Source organism: Onychostoma macrolepis, chromosome 18, assembly GCF_012432095.1.
Source record: "Onychostoma macrolepis isolate SWU-2019 chromosome 18, ASM1243209v1, whole genome shotgun sequence".
NCBI lineage: Eukaryota > Metazoa > Chordata > Actinopteri > Cypriniformes > Cyprinidae > Onychostoma > Onychostoma macrolepis.
The window spans coordinates 18,488,951-18,512,635 of NC_081172.1; the positions used below are offsets into that span (position 1 = coordinate 18,488,951).

A 23,685-nucleotide genomic window follows, 5' to 3' on the forward strand; every position below is an offset into this window, starting at 1 on the left:
CACTACGCTATGGATATGGAGATCGCTACTATAATGATGATTCTGTACTGCCTCCTGACTACTCCAACTCATCAGAACCTGAGGTCTTCTTCCTACTTAGGCTTTGATCTTTCACTTCACCTGCTGTTTTTGACTGTGCATGTATTTCTTAGTAACAGTTGCAACTACATGTAGCAGGACACTTCCAGAACTGTGTACATATGCCATATAACATGGTCTCCTACATGTACTACTCCTGCTGTATTTAACTAATTATTTTATGTACATGTAGTCCCTGTCATGCTTGAAAAACAATATTGTTCAAAATGTGTGTTGTCTCGAGGTTAAAAAAAATAATAATAGTGAATAACTGAATTGGATATTTCTTGCAGACATTTTTGTTGTTGTCGGCTATTTGTTATTTTTTAAACTATGAAGTACAACAAAGTCATGAAGGGGCTTCTCTTTTTATTCAGTCTTCCTGCATATTATGTTATTTGTATGTCTGTGTAGTTTGTACATATGCTGGTAAATTTATCCTCAGTCAAAGCACTATTGGTTTTCATTTAAATTTGAACTACTGTGATGTTTTTTCTTTAGCATGTGAACCGTGAACATTTTCAGCATGACTATGCACAGACCTGTAGATGCTGTGCTCTGATTTTGCACAGAATGATTCTGTTGTATTGAATGCAATACAGCACATTTACCTGCTTGCTCTGACTTGCTTGCTTTCTATTAGTCATGAATTTAAAGAAGTTTGAATCTCTTCTTCATATTCTAAAGCTGTATGGTTAAAGTTTTATTTTTATAATTGCTTTGATACAGAGAGCAAAAATAACATTTGTTAGACTTAATATTTAGTTTTCTTTTTAAAGAGACAAAAAACAGTTTTGTTTTTTTCCCCAACTCTTCTGTGCTTAAAGGCATCTAGTTTGTTGTTCTTTTTATTGTTGCTCATCCAAGATGAGTGTAAGAATTTTCCTACCAATGCAATAAAATTATGAAATGTTTGCTATGAGGAAAAATATATTTTTGTGTGGTTTCTCTTATCTGCTTGTCTAATAACGGTATATCCAGTTGTCATTTTTATTCTATATTCTTTCATACTCTGTTTTGGCATTGCCTCACATATATTTACCTCCTAGATGCAAATGCCCATTCCTTTAAGGATGTAAAAAGTTGTAAACTAGGTTGCTGTATTGCATAATAGTGTTAGTCTTTGAGTAACGGCAAACACAAAAACAGCCTCATGCTGATGTTAGACAGGACTGTTTTGTCGGGAAAACTCAGATGAGGGTTTGTAATTAAAGATCAGGCTTTCTCGCAGATGGGGCTTTGTTGTTTTAAGTCTGAAGATAACTGTGTCTCACTGCCCCACACTTCCAAGAATACTGAATGTCCCTGTGCAGCTCTATCTAACCGTGAACTCATCAAAAATGATTGAGTAATTGTCTTTAATTCTGTAACTCAGAGGAGGTGTAATTTGGCCCCGTGTTGTTTTCTCTGGTCCTTGTTTTTCTACGGCTCTTTTGGGACTGTGGTCAAAAGAAATATTTCTTCTTGCCCTACACGCACAAGGGTGCAGGAAGAGCTGGTAACGCCAAACCTTGTCAATGTCTGTACAAGTCCTATTGTTGCTCCCACTTTCTGTGCTGGTGCTTTTACTGTGTGCAGTGTGTGGGCCTGGGATGGGGTTTTCTGTGGAAGAAGAGACTCTGCAGGAAAAGTGTGTGAACTTGGACACTTTACAGAACTTAGACGGTGATGGTTTCTACCAGGATGGTGATGTGATTATCGGTGCTCTCATTAATGTTCATAACCTTGCTGCAACTCCTGACCTGAGCTTCACCAGAGAAGCTGAATTACCACCATGCTTAGAGTAAGTGATATGCCCTTTTTCATTCTCTTTCCTATCTCTCTCCACACCTGTCAAGTACATGGAGTCTGTGTATTGATGTGTTTGACAGAATAATATTTTATAAATATGTACCGAATTTGTTCTTTGAGATTTTCCCTGCAGGTGTGGGATTTTAAATACAAAGAATGTATTTATTCTTTATTTGATTTTATTTGGGTTATGTATTACAGGTGCCTTTATGTGCATGTACAATTGTAGAATTGTATGTTTGCAGAATTAAGTTTTATACAAGTTTTTATTGTTTTATTAATTTTTATATTCTTATGTACTGAATGCATGCACATAATGTGTATTCAATAATTTACTCAAATGCACTAGTAACATTTTACAATAAAGGTCATTAACATGAACTAGCAAGAAAAAAATCTTCTAAAGCGTTAATTAATCATAGTTAATAGTAATTTCATCATGTACTAATACATTTTAAATTAAATTGAAATCAAAACTTGTATCTCTTTAATATTTAATGAACCTGAACTAACATAACCTAACTAACAATGAACAGGTGTTTTTTAATTAACTAACATTAACAAATATTCATAAATACTGTAACCACTGCAATTTATTGCTTATTGTTAGTTAATTTTAGTAACTTTATCATTTTAAATACTTTTAAATACCTTTTACCCATGTTTCATTTTAAAATATCTTGATCTCAAGTTTTACAAGATTTACAATTCTAGATTTATCTGCAGTCACTTTTTTTGTTATATTTCAGTGGCTTTTTTTAAACACAAAACATGCTAATGATGTGAAATTTAAGTGAACATAGAGATGTTATTAACACTAACCCATTTATGTTGTGTGTGCAGAAAGCTCTCGCTCTCTCTCTCTGTTGCGTATGTGTGTGTGTGTGTGTGTGTGTGCGCATTATATAATTTATATATATATATATATATATATATATATATATATATATATATATAAAATGTTTTATCTTAGTTATGCTTTGTGGCACCACCTCACATTATTATACTGGAAATTGTTTGTCTGCTGTCAGGTTTCAGGAACATTCTGTGCACTGGGTTCAGGCAATTGTATTTGCAGTTGAAGAAATTAACCGGAGCCCCTCTCTGTTGCCGGGGGTCCAACTGGGTTATCACATAATGGATAGCTGTTCCCGTTACCCCCACAGCCTGACGGCAGCTATGTCAATGATCAGTGGAGGAAACAAAACGTGCGGCACCACTAGACCCGCCAAGGTCATCATTGGAGATTCTTCTTCTACTCAAAGCATTCTTCTGTCCAGGACCCTGAGTCCCCTGCAGATCGCAATGGTGAGGTTATCTTACCCACCAAGAAATGCTGAAATGCTAGAATTGATGTTTGGTTATTTGTAAATATGCAATATAACATTTAAATGCATGCTCTGTCAAACATTGTTTGAAATATGCTTTCAGATCAGCTACCTGGCTAGCTGCCCGTGTCTTAGTGACAGGCAAAAGTACCCTAATTTCTTCCGCACTATCCCCAGTGATGCCTATCAGGCACGCACCATGGCACAGATTGCCAAACGCTTTGGCTGGACCTGGGTTGGAGCCGTGGTTGCCGATAATGACTATGGACGTGGGGCTGTGCAGGTGTTTGAAGAGGAAATCAAGGGAATGGGAATCTGCTTGGCCTTTTTTCACACACTCTACCGGGAGCAGTTAGCAAAGGATGCGGCCCGTGCCGCCGCAACAGTCCAAGCCTCTTCTGCCCGTGTGATCCTGGTGTTTTCTTGGTATGTAGATGTAGAGGTGTTTCTTTTGGAACTGATCCGTAGGAATGTGACAGACAGGCTGTTCCTGGCCAGTGAGGTCTGGAGCACTAGCGCCTATCTTTTGGCCAATCCCCAGCTCTACACCATCGCTAAGGGAACACTGGGTGTAGCTTTAAGAAGCGTGCCCATACCTGGTTTTGATGCGCATCTCCGGCAGCTACATCCTGCCCGCTACCCTGATGATGAATTCTTGAGGACCTTGTGGGAAAATACATTTGACTGTAGCCTTACGAAAAGCACTACCAAGGCTTTTCAGAACGCCCTGCCTCCATGCAGTGGCAGAGAGAGCCTGGAGGGGGTTCAGAGTCCATTTACCGATACTTCTCATCTGACAGTGGCGTATAATATTTATTTAGCAGTATATGCTGTTGCCCATGCACTTCATTCTTTGCTGGCGTGCACCCCGCAAAATAACTCTGATCCTAAAATAAAACTAAAGTGCTCCTCTCCAGACAACATCACTGCAGCACAGGTATGCATCTCATGTGACTTTTAAAAAAAATATATATTTATAAAAAGATATATTTAAAAATGTATGAATGTCATTGCATCAGATAACAAAATATTAACACAACTATCCATCTGGCATTTATTTTAAAGAAAGCAAGCAAGATATTTCACAATAAGAAGCCTTTTGACAAGATGTTTGGTGTTTAAAATATCTTACTGTTTTATATTTATTGAAATATTTTATTTTAATCAACTGAACATCATACTCTTTCAGTGTAATTTTATTTAAATAATTTATCATCTCCTACTCTCATTCAGATTATGTCTAAAAACAGCATATGTATAAGTTTAAAAGGACTGTTAAAGAATGAGCAGAAAAAAATTGCCAGCTCAGAACATATATAAATTCAGAACCTTAATTACATACGTATTCAAATGAACACAATTTGAGTGTTTGTTTTATACGCGGCCAATTCTTGTAAGTAAGTGAACTTTTCAGTTAAAGTGTATTTAATCACATTTAAGTATTTGGTATTAGTTTTAAGAATCTGCATTAAAATTCTTCATTTTAAGTATCGGTATATATTTTTTCATATCATTATCATTTAACTCATTTAAGCATACTTTTAAGAAATGGTGTCTTCATAAACAACATAAATGTTCACATTGTTTATTATCTATCTTGATAAGCTGCTTTTTATATTTACTTATTATTGTTATTATTCATTTATTTCTTTATTTTTTATTATTATTTTGGATAATTTGTTGTTTAATTGTATTTTAGAGAGTTGTTTATAATTTTTGGTTGTATTTCGTTGTTATTGTTTTTCTTATTATTCATTTATTTCTTTATTTTTTATTATTATTTTGGATAATTTGTTGTTTAATTGTATCTTAGAGAGTTGTTTATAATTTTTGGTTGTATTTCGTTGTTATTGTTTTTCTTTTTTGTCTCTTATTTCTCAATTTTTTTGGCCTAATAACATCTAGCAAAGGGACTACCAATGCAAACTAGCTTTGGGCTAATTTGGGTACATTTACCTTCATGAATGTTGATAAATGTACACTGTCCCTTTTTGTGAAATAAATAAATAAATAAACATCAATTTTATGGTTTTTCCAAACATATTAAATATTCTCTCTTTTCCTGACATGTTCAGCTTTTAAAGCACATTGGACAAGTTCATTTCACCACTCAGTCAGGAGAGGAGTTTTATTTTCTGGACGGCAGCATCCCACCTGTCTATGACCTGGTGAACTGGCAGAGAGCTCCTGATGGTTCGCTTAGGTATGTTTCCATTGGACGAGTGGATGGGAACCAGCTCATTATTAATGAGTCAGCCATTTCATGGCCTGGAGACTCCGGGAAGGTGAGATGGGCTTCTAATATAAATCTAAACAATTATATAAAAAAGGTGTAATATATTGTGTAATATGTGTTTCCAGATGCCTGTGTCCGTGTGCACGAATGAGTGTCCACCTGGGACACGTAAAGCCATTAAGAAGGGTCTGCCAGTGTGCTGTTTTGACTGCCTGCCCTGTACGGAGGGGGAAATCAGTAACATTACAGGTCAATAAAGTTCTCTAACACTAATTTCTAAAGTCACTAAATACCATAAATCTTTAATGTTCCTCTTTTTATTTTTATTTTTCCCCTAGGCTCAATAAAATGTTATCGCTGTCCCCAAGAGTTCTGGTCTAATAGTTTCAGAAATGAATGTGTGCCCCGTGAGACTGAGTTCCTCTCCGTTAGAGAAACAATGGGCTTCACGCTGATAAGTGTTGCTGTTTCGGGTATCATCATCACAGCTACAGTGGCTGTGATTTTCCTGTACCATAAGAGCACTCCGATAGTTAAAGCCAACAACTCAGAGCTCAGCTTCATGCTCCTTCTGTCTCTCAAACTCTGCTTCTTGTGCTCGCTGGTGTTTGTAGGCCAGCCATCGCTCTGGTCATGTAGGATTCAACAGGCTGCGTTTGGGATCAGTTTTGTCCTGTGCATCTCCTGTATTCTCGTCAAGACAATTGTGGTTCTAGTTGCATTTCATTCCACTAGACCTGGATCCTCAGCTCTTATCAAATGGTTTGGACCAGGTCAGCAGAGAGGAAGTGTTCTGGTCTTTACCAGTGTTCAGGTGGTTATCTGTGCCATTTGGCTCTCTGTCAGTCCACCTTCACCTCACCGTAACTTTGGAATCCAAGGGTCAAAGGTCATCCTTGAGTGCACAGTTGGGTCAGTTGTGGGATTCACCTGTGTTCTGGGCTACATTGGCTTCCTGGCTGTTGTCTGTTTCCTGCTGGCCTTCTTTGCCCGTAAACTTCCAGATAATTTTAACGAGACAAAATTCATTACTTTCAGCATGCTGATCTTCTGTGCTGTGTGGATTGCATTTGTGCCAGCATATGCCAGCTCACCGGGGAAGTACAGTGTTGCTGTGGAAATTTTTGCCATATTGGCCTCTAGTTTTGGACTCTTGTTTTGCATCTTTGTCCCAAAATGTTACATTATTTTACTCAAGCCAGAAAACAACACTAAAAGCTTTCTTATGGGAAAAGGATAATTATACATGTGAGAAACTTTCTTTTCTGTTTTGTGATTCTGTTTCCCTATAATAAAGCTGTTCTGAGTCACAGCCATGTTTGTTTCTGTTATTCATTTAGTGCAAGTGCTTCTCAGATCTGTCCTGAAGATATTGTCCAATTTTCAAAAGTACATTTTCAAAACGGACAAAAGTAATATTAATAGTAATAATAATAAAGCTAATTCAAAACCTGCTATGAATATGTCCTAAAATTTAGCACTGTTATCTTTCAAAACTTATAACTTATATTATACTCGAAATATAAGGTAGAGTGGGTTGATATCTACAAAATCACAGCTTTTTGAGATGTAAAAAATTAATTTTACTAAATGATGGTAAAGCAGTAATCAGGAAACAAATAAGGCACAGAACAACATGAAATCCCAAGTCAGGTGATTATGCAGAGACATACTTTTATGATCTTGTGGTTGTCAACAACAAATCAGTTTAACATCCCTGTGTGTTGTCAGCTTTCATCAAAATGTCAATACTGACCCAACATACTTTAAATACTGAAATGTCAATCTCAACAAAATGATGGCTTGGATCAAAACTGAACATTGTATCAATGTCGCCTTGCTATTTGGGTTTGAACATCAAAGAAAGCCATTGGAGATAATAATATGAAAACCCCCACCCCACACCTTTAAAGCTGAAGTCCGTTTTGCCTCTTTGTCGCCATCTCTGTTTGAAACCTGCAATTGCAATTATTTGCAGAGTTATCTTCTTTACGTTGGTTGTGCATTGGCATGGTTCCTCAGAGTGGGCTGTAGGCTACTTCGGAATTACAGATACTACGTCTTGGAAGTATGTCCAAAATAATAAGCTTCATCTGAAAATGTTACATGAAGTAACACGTCTGCCTGTTTTGTTCTGACCAACTGAAAAAAAAAAAAAGTTTTGTAAGAAATCGCGCTACCATGGTGATTAAATCTAATGATCACAAAGTTAGCTCAGATTACGTCAAACTGTGCAAATTAATATTATTGTTATACTATAGTTATTTACAATATACAATATACTATTGTTATTTCTCAAATTGTTAATGTTAACAACATCAATATTGCATCCTATGTGTATTCAGTGTTCTGAACAGTCTAATCTCTAATTGTCATACAATTCCAATTTCATTTAAATAAATTGTTCTTTTAACCTCAAAAAAGCAATTTAATTTTCCTTAAAACTTGTTCTCTTTGAAATACTAATCTTTTTTAAGTACAGCGTAATCCCACATATGTGACCCTGGACCAAAAAAACAGTCTTAAGTGTCAATTTTTCGAAATTGAGATTTATACATCATCCAAAAGCTGAATAAATAAGCAATATTTGACAATATTGACAAAGAATATCTGACAATATTTGGCCGAGATACAACTATTTGAAAATCTGGAATCTGAGTGTGCAAAAAAATCTAAATATTGAGAAAATCACCTTTAAAGTTGTCCAAATGAAGTTCTTAGCAAAGCATATTACTTATCAAAAATGAAGTTTTGATATATTTTGATATATTTACGGTAATAAATTTACTAAATATCTTCATGGAACATGATCTTTACTTGATATCCTAATGATTTTTGGCATAAAAGAAAAATCGATAATTTTGACCCATACAATGTATTTTGGCTATTGTTACAAATATACCCCAGCGACTTAAGACTGGTTTTGTGGTCCAGAGTCACATATCTGTAATCAGATGCACATTTAAAACCGGAATAAAATGTAAGTTTGGTAACTTGCATGTGTTTAATTGCCATCATGCACCGTTTAATTATTCCAGCTGCTGTACAAATTATCTACAGAGGCAAGAAATGATCCGCCACCTGCAGCATCCACACGCAATATAGCCTACTTCTTTATGTATACAGATGATGCAAAGACAAATGACCACTCAAATTAGAAAACATTATCACTAATTTTGCCCTATGATAGGTCTGACACCTACTGATTAATTCAGGAAACAGCAGTAATGCATGATTCTTCAAACATTTAAAAAAAACAATTTAAGATAATTAAAATCAATGAAGCTATCAAAGCTAAGAAGGTTATGCTTACGTAGAACATCACAATAATGCCATCGCAAAGGTTTCTGGTCCATAACTTTTATGTTTGTATATTGAAACAATAGGCTATAATGTAGTGGGAAATGCTTGTGACCATGATGTAATGCAATATAATAAATGTGAAAATATCATTGCATGCATGTATAGTTTTGCAGTTTGACATGACAATAATACGAAAACAATTTAGGTTCAGTTTGACCTTCTTACAGATATTCTTAAAGGGGTCATATGATGCTACATGCACTTTTACAAGTTGTTTGAACTGAAATGTGTGTTGGCAGTGTGTGTACACAACCACCCTATAATGATAAAAATCCACTCAGTGGTATTTTTTAATCTAATAAAATCTTTGCCCCTTTCTCAAATCGAGCCGATCTCAGATGCCTGTCTGTGTGACATCCCCTCCCACGATTGTTCGATTGACACTAGCGTTTCAGCACAGACTGGACTGGTGTCTTACCTTAGACCCGCCCTGAGTGAGCTGTCATCAGTCCACTATTTTTTCACCGCCGGAGAAGATGTAGACAAGAATGTCTCCTAAGCGATTGAGGTGCTTTGTTGTTGGTGTAGTAATGAACATAGCAGTCTTATTTACTCCCGACAGTTTCTGAAGGGAATGCGCCCTCGATCTACCTAAATGCGTTTATGTTCACACAAATCATTCATGATCCAGCCTCACCTACAGAAGCAGTGAGTATAAGGTTTTTTAATGAATCTTTGCAAATTGCCTTTCCTAATAATGTGCTAATTAGCAAGTTTCACGATGAATGCGGCTAAAGTAAACCGTAAAAATGCTACAAAAATGGCTTGCTCTGAAAAGAGCGGTTTTTGACAGGGTAAAAAAGGTATTTTTTACACTACCGTTGATAAATTTTAAACAAACTATTTTACAGATTTTCATTAACCTTTTGAGCAGTACGGTCCCACATATGGGATTTTTATTTCTGTGACCCTGGGAGTAGGGTCCCACATATGGGATTTAGAATGACGTTGCATAACTGCCAAATTCAAACTGTGGTTTCGTGCATTGGTTGGCGCTGAGCCAGAGAGAGATGTGCACTGCACTTGTCATATTATCACAACTATGCAGTGCTTTTAACCACATAATGCTTATTTTAGGTTTCAGACATTTAGGCTGCATTTACACTGCATGGTCCAAGTGACCCAATTCCGATTTTTTCCTCCCATGTGGCACAGATCGGATATGGCCCACGACCGTGTAAGCAGGAAAAAAATCGCATGGATTCCGATATGCTCCGATCGGTTTCAGGCCTCATTCATATGTGGAAATAAATCAGATATGAATCAGATACGTGCATTTGCGCCTGCTGTGTAAGCGGTCAGATCGGATATTCCCCTGTAAATGCGACTCCTACGTCATTGAAAAGTTAGTTTTTTTTAAACATTTCAGGGTACAGACATACCTGTAACAAATGAAACATCTCTAGTTGAGTAGCAGAGTATTCATTTCATTCGTTTGTGTTAAATAAAAGGCGATCTGGCGCTGAATGTATTACTATTGAAATCACGCTGAGTGCTCATTGCTGCTGTTGTCAGATGATCGCTTCAGTCCCGTTCGTTCCATTGAAACCACTAAATAAATGCACATGTCCCTGCCTTTGATATACAATCACTGATGAACGCATTTGGTTTTAATTACTAAAAAACACAGTCGATGTGACATGTTTAACATTATCTACCACCTGAGTATTATTCCACTCGCAAGCTTTCAGCGTAGCTGCGTATATCAATGTCCTGAAGAATTTGTTCTAGGCTATATAATTATTTTGATGTATAGATGTAACCATTGCATTAAAAACGTTTCTATATCTTTCTTCTTCTTTCAACTTTATTTCCAGACTCAAGGTCCATTAGCAAGAAACACACACTACAACCCAAAACAATACACATTAAAAAAGACAGTTATCCCAATAGGTCCTCATGGAGGACTGATATCGCACATAAGTATATGAATTCCATGTCAATAAATTAAACTCAATGTACTATTCAAATTGATTTGTGATGTCATATGCTATTTTTGGCTTGTTTCACCAAGTGCAGTGTAAAATGCACACATCGAATACGGGCCACTTTTAAAAGAAATGTAAGCACGTAGTCCAAAAAATCGGATATAGTCACAAAATCGGAATTGGTCATAAAGACTTGCAGTGTAAATGCAGCCTTAAATACACATAAGTACTGGTAAAACAATACATTTAGAGTTTGTAAAGTATACACAGATCTCCATGGAAGCAACAATAATAATCCATTCAAATTTAATTTGCCTATGTGTTTTATTCTATCAGATACACATAGTGTAAGTAACTATAAAGTTCACTCTATTCTTCTCCAAGTTCACCGGCCACTTACATGTATTTCGGGAGAAATTGATGAATTCACGAGCTGTAAATCCGACTGACAGGACTCTCTGAACTTACCCCACTGACCCTAACACATTGCTGTCTCCCGCCCAAATAAGACCCAAAGCTTCTGATGACATTTTAAACTGATTTAATTTATTTAATAAAATACTGCGATTAACAGCGTCAAAGGCCTTTTTTAGGTCCAGGAACATTGCCCCAACAACATTTCCTTTATCCAATCAGACCAATCAGATAACAATGCTAAATTTTAGGACATATTCATAGCAGGTTTTGAATTAGCTTTATTATTATTATTATTCATATTTTTTCAAGCAAATAGCAGTTAGCTATTTCAGTGGAATATTTGTCTTGAAATCCAAACTGCTGTGGATAAAGCAACTGGTTAGACTCTAAATGTTCCACTTATAAACATCAGAAAGTATTTTATTTCAACCACGGAACACACTATTTTTCAAGTTTAAGTCCACCGAAATTAATCTACTCTCCTGTCTGATATGTGGTTAGGCTAGAAGGGATACAGCTGCGGCTACTGGGCATGCACATTTACATATTTTCCGAGCCAACAATATAACTTGAAACATATGAAAATGGTTTAAAAAAGCACATGGCACCATAGTTTAATTGCTTTACAGTGTCGCAGTGACCGTCCTTTTGCAGTAAAGGATCTGTCATAGTTTAATGAGTGGGAAGATGACATGAAGCGACGCAAGGTTAGCTGCATTGAAAACAGATGAGCGCACATGTGCATATTAAGCTCCCATTCGGGGCGAAGTTCACAGGATTTTGTCCACAGAATGATAAGAGCACACATTTTAACATATTATTTTATTATTTTAACTTAAGTGCTGCAAGCCATGCTTATAGCGCCGGACATGACAGGTTTTCTGGTACGCAAAACAAGAACTTTAAAGGCGCCATAGAATGCATTGATACAGTATTTTAAATTGTTCTCTGATATCTACATAGAAGGTATGTGACTTAGGTAAGGGCAAAAATAAACGTTTTTCAGTTAATTTTCTTACGATCAATGTCATATTTGTGCTCTGCATTTATGCCATCCAAGAGCACACACACACACATCATGGACATGTACCCGGAGCCTGGGGAACAACTGGGGCTTATGTGCTTTGCTCAAAGGAACCTCAGTCATGGATACTGAAGGTGAAAGAGAGTGCTGTTCATTCACTCGTCCATGTGAAATCAGTCCAATAGAGTTGCAAAATGCCACAGACAGGGTGACATAGTGATCAGGAAGCTTAAAAGCACATCCGGTATAAACAGCATTAGTTTCTGCTCTTCAGCAAGTGCCCTGTGTTGTGTTCATCTTTGTGTGTGAAGTGTTTTTGTGGTGCCAGTGCACAAATTTTATCAGTCAAAAATGCAAGCTAATAAAGAGATTTACAGTCAGCGTTTCAGGCCATGTGTTCCTCCCTGCCCTCACTACATCATGGGTAGGGATACACATGCTCTTTGCGATGCCTGTCTGGGAGCAGAACATGCATGTATAGTTCTCGAGGGAGTCAATTGCGATCACATGCTGCTGCGCAGGCTCCCGCCTGGCGCTCTTTGAGGAGAGTGCTCAGGCTTGTGGCTTGGGTTCCATGGCTGGGGATTGCAGATGGATCTGGAGGAGGGGTTGGAGACTGGCATGGCCATTTCTTCGCCCTCACCCACTAGATCTAGTGCTCTCTCTCAGGGTTCGGAAGCCCACAGTAGAGGCTTCACCTCTAAGGAGGTTGATGAGACTTCTTCACCCCAGTCAATCCAGTATGAGGAGCTGTTGGAGGTGGTGACAAGAGCTGTTGGAAAATTAAAGATTGATTGGCCTGATGAGAAGCCATCCAAGAAGTAAACTGGATGAGAGCTTCCAGCACTCTAAGTCACCGCCTCCACGCTGGAGCCTTCCTTTCTTCCCTGAAGTTGTAAGGCCATGGGAAAGGCCATATTTGGCTCACTTATTCAGCCCCAATGTTACTAATTAGTCCAGCATTCTGGGGCAGAAGCAGCATGACTATAGGGCGATGCCTAGGGTTGAACAGACACTTGCCAGCTATCTGTCCCCTGAGTCAGCATTGTCTCTGAAGGCTCCGGTGCTACCCACCAAGCCACTCACAGCAGTGGGTCAGGCTGGCGCATACCTGGACACCATGGCGGTGTTGCAGGCATACCAGGCTGACCTGCTCAGAGACCTGTCTAAGTGGTGCCCACAGATTAACAAAGGTTTCATAGACAAGTGGATGAATTTTTGGGGCAGACCTGTTTAAAAAGAGATGGTCTTCATCCCGCCAGGGGTGGTGCTGCTCTTCTCTCTAGAAATATGCCACATAGTCTTAGAGTTGCTATTTGACTAACTGGAGCCGAGGTAAGAAAGCAGACAGACTGGCTAAACCAACTACTGTATCTGCTAACCGCCCCATGTCACAGAAGTCAATTAATTCTCAGCACATAGAGACTCTTTCACCTAGATATACAGACAATGTCTATTCCCTGAACTAGCAAATACAAAATAAATAATACAAATAAAACAAAAAACTGAAACAAACAAACAAACAAAACAAAACAAAAAAATGTCCAAAACAATTTAAGGGTAACAACTGATGTTCAACAAAACCAAAAAAAAAAAAAAACATATATTACAGATAAACAAATGATAACGCATGGCTTAATGAATATTAGATCCCTTTCTACAACAGCGCTTTTTGTAAATGATATGATCATTGATCATAACCTAGATGTGCTCTGTTTGACAGAAACCTGGCTAAAACCAGATGATTACATTATTTTAAATGAGTCTACCCCCTAAGATTACTGTAGAAGGTAAAGGGGGAGGTGTTGCTACAATTTTAGTAATATTTTCAATATTTCTCAGAGGTCTAGTTTCAAGTATAATTTGTTTTGTACTATAATTCGACTTTTGTACTGGCTACTGTATACAGGCCACCAGGGCACCATACAGACTTTATCAAAGAATTTTCAGATTTTCTATCTGAGTTAGTGCTGGCTGCAGATAAAGTCTTAATCTTTGCTGATTTTAATATCCATGTTGATAAAGAAAAGATGCATTGCTTCTGGACCAATCAGACACACAATTATTTGTTATACTTAACAAATAATTCCTAACACCCCTCACCCAACCAACTAGCCAACAATGAGGGTCTATGGACCCTTCCCCCAACATGCGACTTAAGCCCAATTTATACTTCTGCGTTGGACCCACGCCGTAGCCTCTACGCCGTAAACTGTGTGTCGGTTTTCATTTATACTTCTGCATCGTCGTCCGCGTCGATGTGCAGTACACATGCGGGCCGCTAGTCTGCAGTGTCCACGGGCATGTTGCTGGTGTAACCCGCTGTACCACGGCAAAAGAAGAAGCGGCTCGTCGGAGAAGCATTATAGCCCTGACGGTGGCAAAGAAATATCAAATTATTAAATCGTTATTTAAAACAACAAAACGGGGGACAACAACGGAACGGGAGAAGATTCTGAGATGGATACACCTCCCACAAGGACGTGTACCACGGCAGATCAACATTGTTTGTCGCGGACAACTACTGATGTATAATGCTGTAGTATAATAAATGATAAGACACTTGTTATTTGCTTTGTTTTATTTTAAATAAGAAGGTGTGACATTAAACTATATTACAGTGCTCATAAACGCACACAAAACTCAAGTACATACGGAGGGAGGGGTCCTAGCAGACCAATCACAGCACTTGCGGTCCGCGTAGAATTGACGCGCTGTTAGATTTTTGGAGAGGTGCACGTCAGGGACGGCGTAGGTTACGGCACAGGCCTGTGTGTCTCTGCATAGGCTACGGTGTAGGTTTGACACATAAGTATAAATTGGGCTTTACACTTCAAAAAGGCAGAACAGGCCCCTGGTTACCATAGTAACCAGGACACCTCAGCCAGATCAGATAAACTTTACGACCTAAAAGTATGTAGAGAGAATCTTCCCCCTACTTATTTCTCTCCAAACAGACACATACTGTACTGCTATAGGAAATGTCTTCTTTCATTAATTCATAGACAAATTTTCTATGACCTTTTGTAGCAAATTAGCTCAAAGGAAAATATATAATTAATTACAATTAATTATGATTAATTACAATTATTTATATCAACTGCCAGTAATAACTGTAGCAGAATTAAATTGCCGTCAACTAATCTGTTCATCCAGCGAACATTCAATTTCATATCAACTCTAAGAAAGGATATTTTCTTGGCCACAGAAAATAACCTTCTTACAGTACTAATGCATTAGAGCATGTAGCTAGATCGGATCGTAAAAGGGACATTATTCACAAGCGGTGACAGAAACAGAAGCTCATATTATTTGTGCACAAGGGTTTTATTAACTAAACGCTAACACATAACAAGTCTAAACAAACAAACGAACAAACATACAATCATGCTCACGCATACATACAAAGGGGAGTTGAAGTGGATGAATGGAACCATTAGAGAAACCAGGAAGTGCAGTTATGGAACACAAGTCAGCTAACCACACCTGAGTAGAAACCATCAGCGCCGTTTTACAGTGGGATCTTGCATTTCCTTGGTCGTTGAACGAGTGTCCGAATGCAGTCTCGGATGAAAGTCTTGATGGTTTTGAGGTTTGGTAGTGTTGGAGTTTAGATCATGTTCTTCCAGGTTTGAAGGTTGATGAACTCCAAAGATGTTATTCTTCTGACTCTGTGGTGACTGGGAGAGTTTTCTCCCAGATGAAGGTGATGAGAGAAGAGCGCAGAGCTCGAGAGACATCAGCTGAAATCCGAAGATCTTTGGAGAATGAAAAGACAAGGCCACAGCCTGGCACAAACTTAGGGGGTCCAGAAGAGTTCTAGCGCAGCATCCCCATCTTCTCAGAATCAAAAAGAATTTGCATGTGTAACTGGATTGGGTGTTCATGAAAACTACTAAAGATTCTTGGAACACTAATCTGTTGCATAGGTATCAACATATACTATACTGCTGTGCAAAGGCAAAAGCAGGATATGTATTTAATTGCATATCCTGCATGCAACTTGGTTTTTTGTCGAAAATTATTTATTGATATTTTTGGGAAATTCAAGAGTCAATTTTGTTGTTTTTCCGCGAAAATAATGGGTGGTCTCAACCGTAACTCTGAAAAGCCCTGGAGAAACCAAGGCAGAACACCGTATAACACCAGTTACCGCTCTTTCACTTTGTTTGGAACGCTCAAATTGAGTTACGGCGTTCTGCCTTTGTTTAACACTGCTTCAAAATGAAGTTACGGTGCCAGCTTGGAGTTATACGGTGTTCTGCCTTTTTTTACTGTCCATTAAAATCTGCCGCATTTTAATTACGGTGTAGTCAAAAGAATTAGATCGCGATCTACCAAACAGCTCCATATAACAAAGCACTGTAAAGACTAGACACCTTGGCAGCAATACATAATCATGAATAACCTTTAAATATTTTTTGTAATGCAGATTATCACCAGGCTGTCACTTCTAGTTGGATGCGTGTGTAGGCTACTTGAATGTCGTAGCATGTAGCATGATCAATCATAAAATCAGTAGCCTAACAGTTTGCAATTAAATCCATATCCTACCTTTTCTTGTAACCCGATAAAATCAATTGTGGCACTGAACGTCGTCGGAGATGTTTAATCTACACACATTTCTGAGCATGCCTGCTTGCTGGCATTCACATAAATCCACAAGTCGTTCTTTTAGGTTAGGCTATTTCATTCAAGTCAATATAAGCAATTATCCTATGTCTAGCATTCTTTTATGTTACTGAGCATAGCAAATAAATTGGTTGCAAAACGATATCCACTCACATGTTTAACTTTTAGTCTGCTTGTTACGGTCAAAAGAAAAAGAAAAAAAAAATAATACAGTCACATTTTATGCAATAGCCTATATGAGATAGGCAGATGGGAGTTTTACTTACTCAAACATGTTTTGAGGGCAGAAAGGAAAATGATTGGTTCACAGATTCAACCAATGAAATTGAAGCAGAGGCGGGGTCAGGAAATTTGAACGTGTGTGTGTGTGTGTGTGTGTGTGGAGGAGGGAATACATCAGACAGATACCTTACTGACGCTTCGTGGGAGGCATTTATAACAAGGTAAGTGAATTTACCATGTATTTTAATGAAACAAACAAACAAAAAAACCCCATCTCAAACCTTTAGTGAGATAATTAGCGAACAAAGATGCACAGAACAAATAATCATCGACTAAATATATCATATAGTATGCATTTTCATTACACTGCTTCATCAGTCGATCGCACCAAAGCTGCTAATGAGGTAACTGGAGTAAAACATGCTTTTCCAATGCTACCGCGCTATCTGTGAAACCGATATGAGCGACAACATAACTAGTTCAAATCTCTGTGACATTTCATCAGTCAGTTAGTGTTAGCATTAGCATTAGTACTGCTCTCAGGGCAGGAGTACTCAATGTTCATATTACTGTTATTTTTAATGAACTATGCGCTGCTCTTGGGGCAGGAGTACTCAATAGGTCTCTATTACTGTTCTTTTTACTGAACTTTGTGCTGCTCTGAGGGCAGGAGTACTCAATATTCATATTATTTTTACTGAACTATGCGCTGCTCTCAGGGCAGGAGTACTCAGTTCAGTAAAAATAACAGTGATATTAATACTATGTGCTGCTCTCAGGGCAGGAGTACTCAATATTCATATTACTGTTATTTTTACTGAGCTATGTGCTGCTCTCAGGACAGGAGTACTCAATATTCACATTACTGTTATTTTTACTGAACTATGTGCTGCTCTCAGGGCAGGAGTATTCAATATTCATATTATTTTTACTGAACTATGTGCTGCTCTCAGGGCAGGAGTATTCTATTCATATTACTGTTCTTTTAAATGAACTATGCGTTGCTCTCGGGGCAGGAGTACTCAATAGGTCCGTATTACTGTTATTTTTAGTGTAATATGCGCTGCTCTAAGGGCAGGAGTACTCAATATTCATATTATTGTTATTTTCTCTGAACTATGCGCTGCTCTCAGGGCAGGAGTACTCAATAGGTCAGTGTTACTGCTATTTTTAGTGTAATATGCGCTGCTCTCAGGGCAGGAGTACTCAATGTTCATATTAGTGTTATTTTTACTGAACTATGCACTGCTCTCAGGGCAGGAGTACTCAATGTTCATATTACTGTTCTTTTTACTGAACTATGCGCTGCTCTTGGGACAGGAGTACTCAATAGGTCTCTATTACTGTTCTTTTTACTGAACTTTGTGCTGCTCTGAGGGCAGGAGTACTCAATATTCATATTATTTTTACTGAACTATGCGCTGCTCTCAGGACAGGAGTACTCAATATTCATATTATTTTTACTGAACTATGTGCTGCTCTCAGGGCAGGAGTACTCAATATTCATATTACTTTTATTTTTACTGAACTATGTGCTGCTCTCAGGACAGGAGTACTCAATATTCACATTACTGTTATTTTTACTGAACTATGTGCTGCTCTCAGGGCAGGAGTATTCAATATTCATATTATTTTTTACTGAACTATGTGCTGCTCTCAGGGCAGGAGTACTCTATTCATATTACTGTTCTTTTAACTGAACTATGCGTTGCTCTCGGGGCAGGAGTACTCAATAGGTCCGTATTACTGTTATTTTTAGTGTAATATGCGCTGCTCTAAGGGCAGGAGTACTCAATATTCATATTATTGTTATTTTCTCTGAACTATGCGCTGCTCTCAGGGCAAGAGTACTCAATAGGTCAGTGTTACTGTTATTTTTAGTGTAAAATGTGCTGTTCTAAGGGCAGGAGTACTCAATATTCATATTACTGTTATTTTTTCTGAACTATGCACTGCTCTCAGGGCAGGAGTACTCAATAGGTCCGTATTATTGTTATTTTTAGTGTAATATGTGCTGCTCTCAGGGCAGGAGTACTCAATATTCATATTACTGTTCTTTATACTGAACTATGCGCTGCTCTCGGGGCAGGAGTACTCAATATTCATATTATTGTTATTTTCTCTGAACTATGCGCTGCTCTCAGGGCAGGAGTACTCAATAGGTCAGTGTTACTGTTATTTTTAGTGTGATATGAGCTGCTCTCAGGGCAGGAGTACTCAATATTCATATTATTTTTACTGAACTATGCGCTGCTCTCGGGGCAGGAGTACTCAATAGTCATATTACTATTATTTTTACTTAACTATGCGCTGCTCTCGGGGCAGGAGTACTCAATAGGTCCGTATTACTTTTATTTTTACTGAACTATGCGCTGCTCTTAGGGCAGGAATATTCAATAGGTCCGTATTACTTTTAGTTTTAGTGTAATATGCGCTGCTCTAAGGGCAGGAGTACTCAATATTCACCTTATTGTTATTTTTACTGAACTATGCGCTGCTCTCAGGGCAGGAGTACTCAGTATTCACATTACTGTTATTTTTACTGAACTATGCGCTGCTCTAAGGGCAGGAGTACTCAATATTCACATTACTGTTATTTTTACTGAACTATGTGCTGCTCTCAGGGCAGGAGTACTCAATAGGTCAGTGTTACTGTTTATTTTTAGTATACTATGTGCTATCCTCTATGATCTAACCATTGTTCATTCTTTTAAACAACACATTATATCAATCATGAAGAACATTCAGTAAACATGGCTGTTAGCTCCCTGGCCATTCTTGACTGTTGTAAAACTGAAGCAAGTTGTCCCATAATATACATGGTATCTGATGCTGCCGAGTCCAAAATGGTGCAAAACAGAAGCTCATATTATTTGTGCACAAGGGTTTTATTAACTAAACGCTAACACATAACAAGTCTAAACAAACAAACGAACAAACATACAATCATGCTCACGCATACATACAAAGGGAGTTGACGTGGATGAATGGAACCATTAGAGAAACCAGGAAGTGCAGTTATGGAACACAAGTAAGCTAACCACACCTGAGTAGAAACCATCAGCGCCATTTTACAGTGGGATCTACAGCTTATACTAAACCTCTGTTTCATTTAGTTAAATGTACGAAACTTGCATTTCCTTGGTCGTTGAACGAGTGTCCGAATGCAGTCTCGGATGAAAGTCTTGATGGTTTTGAGGTTTGGTAGTGTTGGAGTTTAGATCATGTTCTTCCAGGTTTGAAGGTTGATGAACTCCAAAGATGTTATTCTTCTGACTCTGTGGTGACTGGGAGAGTTTTCTCCCAGATGAAGGTGATGAGAGAAGAGCGCAGAGCTCGAGAGACATCAGCTGAAATCCGAAGATCTTTGGAGAATGAAAAGACAAGGCCACAGCCTGGCACAAACTTAGGGGGTCCAGAAGAGTTCTAGCTCAGCATCCCCATCTTCTCAGAATCAAAAAGAATTTGCATGTGTAACTGGATTGGGTGTTCATGAAAACTACTAAAGATTCTTGGAACACTAATCTGTTGCATAGGTATCAACATATACTATACTGCTGTGCAAAGGCAAAAGCAGGATATGTATTTAATTGCATATCCTGCATGCAACTTCGATTTTTGTCGAAAATTATTTATTGATATTTTTGGGAAATTCAAGAGTCAATTTTGTTGTTTTTCCGAGAAAATAATGGGTGGTCTCAACCGTAACTCTGAAAAGCCCTGGAGAAACCAAGGCAGAACACCGTATAACACCAGTTACCGCTCTTTCACTTTGTTTGGAACGCTCAAATTGAGTTACGGCGTTATGCCTTTGTTTAACACTGCTTCAAAAGGAAGTTACGGTGCCAGCTTGGAGTTATACGGTGTTCTGCCTTTTTTTACTGTCCATTAAAATCTGCCGCATTTTAATTACGGTGTAGTCAAAAGAATTAGATCGCGATCTACCAAACAGCTCCATATAACAAAGCACTGTAAAGACTAGACACCTTGGCAGCAATACATAATCATGAATAACCTTTAAATATTTTTTGTAATGCAGATTATCACCAGGCTGTCACTTCTAGTTGGATGCGTGTGTAGGCTACTTGAATGCCGTAGCATGTAGCATGATCAATCATAAAATCAGTAGCCTAACAGTTTGCAATTAAATCCATATCCTACCTTTTCTTGTAACCCGATAAAATCAATTGTGGCACTGAACGTCATCGGAGATGTTTAATCTACACACATTTCTGAGCATGCCTGCTTGCTGGCATTCACATAAATCCACAAGTCGTTCTTTTAGGTTAGGCTATTTCATTCAAGTCAATATAAGCAATTATCCTATGTCTAGCATTCTTTTATGTTACTGAGCATAGCAAATAAATTGGTTGCAAAACGATATCCACTCACATGTTTAACTTTTAGTCTGCTTGTTACGGTCAAAATTGACCATTTTTAATGACACCCATAATTTTGAGAGATACAATTTAAGAAAACTATTTAAACTATAGTGGGTCTATTTTCCTATTTTTAAACCAGAGATTTAAATGAATAATGAATAGTATATTACATTTAAATTTATTTATTATTCCAAACATATGACATTTTATTTATTTATAGCAGACAACCATGCGATTGACCATGTCAGCAGTGCATTTCTAGGTTCATATGATCACACATCTTGCTTCTCCACTGTGAAAAAAGCATCAAATCCATGAGTAAATACATTTTTACATATGTTCACATGAGAAACAATTACCATCTGATAGGTCTTCTGTCACAGAGTTGACTTGTGTTATTTTTGTGAGTTGACTTGTGTTAAATGTGATTGCAAAAGATCCCAGTGTCAATCTACAGTATGTGCAACCACTTAATGTTCTCATAGTCTATTGCAGTTGCGCTTGTAATGTAAAAAATAGCCAAAATAGTTAGTTTTTTTCTTCTCCGTGCTGTTAATGTTGTTTAATTCAATGTCAATTCAATTGTTTGTGTAAGAACAAAATGAAATAAATTTTGATTGAAAATAATCAGTTTACAGGTCCAATATTACAATAAAATAATCAAGTATAATTATGACTTCTTTCCATTTTTATACAATTACAAACAAATCCAGAGATTTAAATGCATGTATAATCAACAGGAACATTTCACAACAAAAAGGTATAGCAGGTGTATCATTAAACTGCTGTAGTTTGAATGTGCTCCCTTTAAACCAGGCCATAGGTTGGCTTGTCAGATATCTCCTCAAAGTCTCCAGACGTGTTTGCAACGTCTTCCTGCATTTGAAATGCATAAAGAATCTGGTTTCAATTTACACTGATAGTCATGAAAAAATAAGAATTTAATTAAAAAATTAAAACAAATGTATTTTACCTGAAGGGTTTAGTTTAGGATATTGAATCATGAACATCCTCATTTTCATATATTTCCTGGACCACTTTATTTTGTGGAGCAAACTTGCATACCAGGAACATTACATTACTGACCAGCTCACTGCACAGCATCTGAAATGTAGCAATGTAAACAAACATAATTACTAGTAAAATCATAAGATCAAAGATAAAAACTTTTCAACTTCCTCAAATGTGACAGTTTCTTAAATGACACGTAATACATCCTTAAACACTGCCATTCCTAGAGCCTACTGTACTCTGGCCTCAGCTACAACTACAGTGATTGAGGGCAGATTAGAGTAGACGTTTGAGGGACAGCCGATGAAGTCCATAGGCTGGCATTATGCAAACAAACCTAACAGGTAATTGCTAACAGGAAGTGAGACTGGAGTTTCTGACACTCACTTCAGCACAGCAGTTCAGAATCAATTCTTACTTTTAGGAGACAAAACTATATTTGTCATGAAATTTGATCTTTAAACTTTTGCAGACGTTTTACATTTACAAACAGCTATTTTACAATGCATGTAAAGTAATATTTGGGGGAAAAAATAATATGGGCACTTCAAATATCAACAAGATTCTCAACTAAATCTAGAGGAACTTACAAAGAAAGTCGTATCGGTTACGTACATAACCCTCGTTCCCTGATGGAGGGAACGGAGACGTTATGTCGTGACGACATAGAGGATTTACTTGGGAGCCCCAATCATCTCTGACTTAAGAGAAAACACCAATGAATATTGGCTAGTGGATTTTGCATACCTGCACCACTCCCCGTGCACACGGGTATAAATAGGCGGCAGGTGCATCCACTCATTAGGTTTTACGCTGAGGAGCCGAGAACGAGTCCCTGGCAACCAGCGATGGTTCAAAATTGTGGTATGGGGACATAACGTCTCCGTTCCCTCCATCAGGGAATGAGGGTTACGTACGTAACCGAGACGTTCCCTATCTGTCGGTCACTACGAGTTATGTCGTGACGACATAGGGGTCCTATGGAAAGCGCCACAACCTGAACCCCGTCACAACCTTGTGGCATGCAGATGCTGACAAGCGAGCGCGTGACAGACAAATGCCATGCGAAAGGTCGCAACCTTCCCATCGCCCCAGCGCAAATTTGCTAACCTTGGTGCCCGCAGAGACCACTGAGTACATCGCTGCTGGAGATAGCCAAGCCACTGTTCCTTTCCCCACAGAAGTTGGAAGGGATTTCGACCTTCAATGAAAGATAGCTTCAAGTCTTTCCTATTTGTTGTTACAGCTTGGCCTTCCAGAGAAGGGCGCTATG

At 38.0% G+C, this 23,685-nt stretch overlaps 2 protein-coding genes across 2 annotated transcripts in view; both read left to right on the forward strand.

Moving 5' to 3' along the window:
• plch1 (phospholipase C, eta 1) overlaps positions 1–882 on the forward strand; it is a 97,161-nt gene extending 96,279 nt beyond the window's left edge. Inside the window, 1 exon segment of the mRNA XM_058751103.1 lies at positions 1–882. Within this exon segment, the coding sequence (XP_058607086.1) occupies positions 1–107 (107 nt within the window). The 3' untranslated portion in view covers positions 108–882.
• A 134-nt stretch (positions 883–1,016) lies between these two features.
• On the forward strand, positions 1,017–6,739 carry LOC131524218 (extracellular calcium-sensing receptor). The gene is made up of 6 exons (XM_058751104.1): positions 1,017–1,861; positions 2,901–3,177; positions 3,301–4,134; positions 5,273–5,482; positions 5,559–5,682; positions 5,772–6,739. Exons 1-6 carry the CDS (start codon positions 1,596–1,598, stop codon positions 6,671–6,673), a joined length of 2,613 nt encoding a protein of 870 aa, XP_058607087.1. The 5' UTR covers positions 1,017–1,595; the 3' UTR covers positions 6,674–6,739.
• Positions 6,740–23,685: the final 16,946 nt, after the last annotated feature.

What these genes read in the sequence shown, in the direction of transcription:
- LOC131524218 (XM_058751104.1), top strand. Translation starts at nt 1,596, where the DNA reads ATGTCTGTACAAGTCCTATTGTTGCTCCCACTTTCTGTGCTGGTGCTT. An exon ending in GAATTACCACCATGCTTAGA is followed by an intron (nt 1,862 to 2,900) that starts GTAAGTGATATG and finishes GTCTGCTGTCAG; the next exon opens with GTTTCAGGAACATTCTGTGC. An exon ending in GTCCCCTGCAGATCGCAATG is followed by an intron (nt 3,178 to 3,300) that starts GTGAGGTTATCT and finishes ATATGCTTTCAG; the next exon opens with ATCAGCTACCTGGCTAGCTG.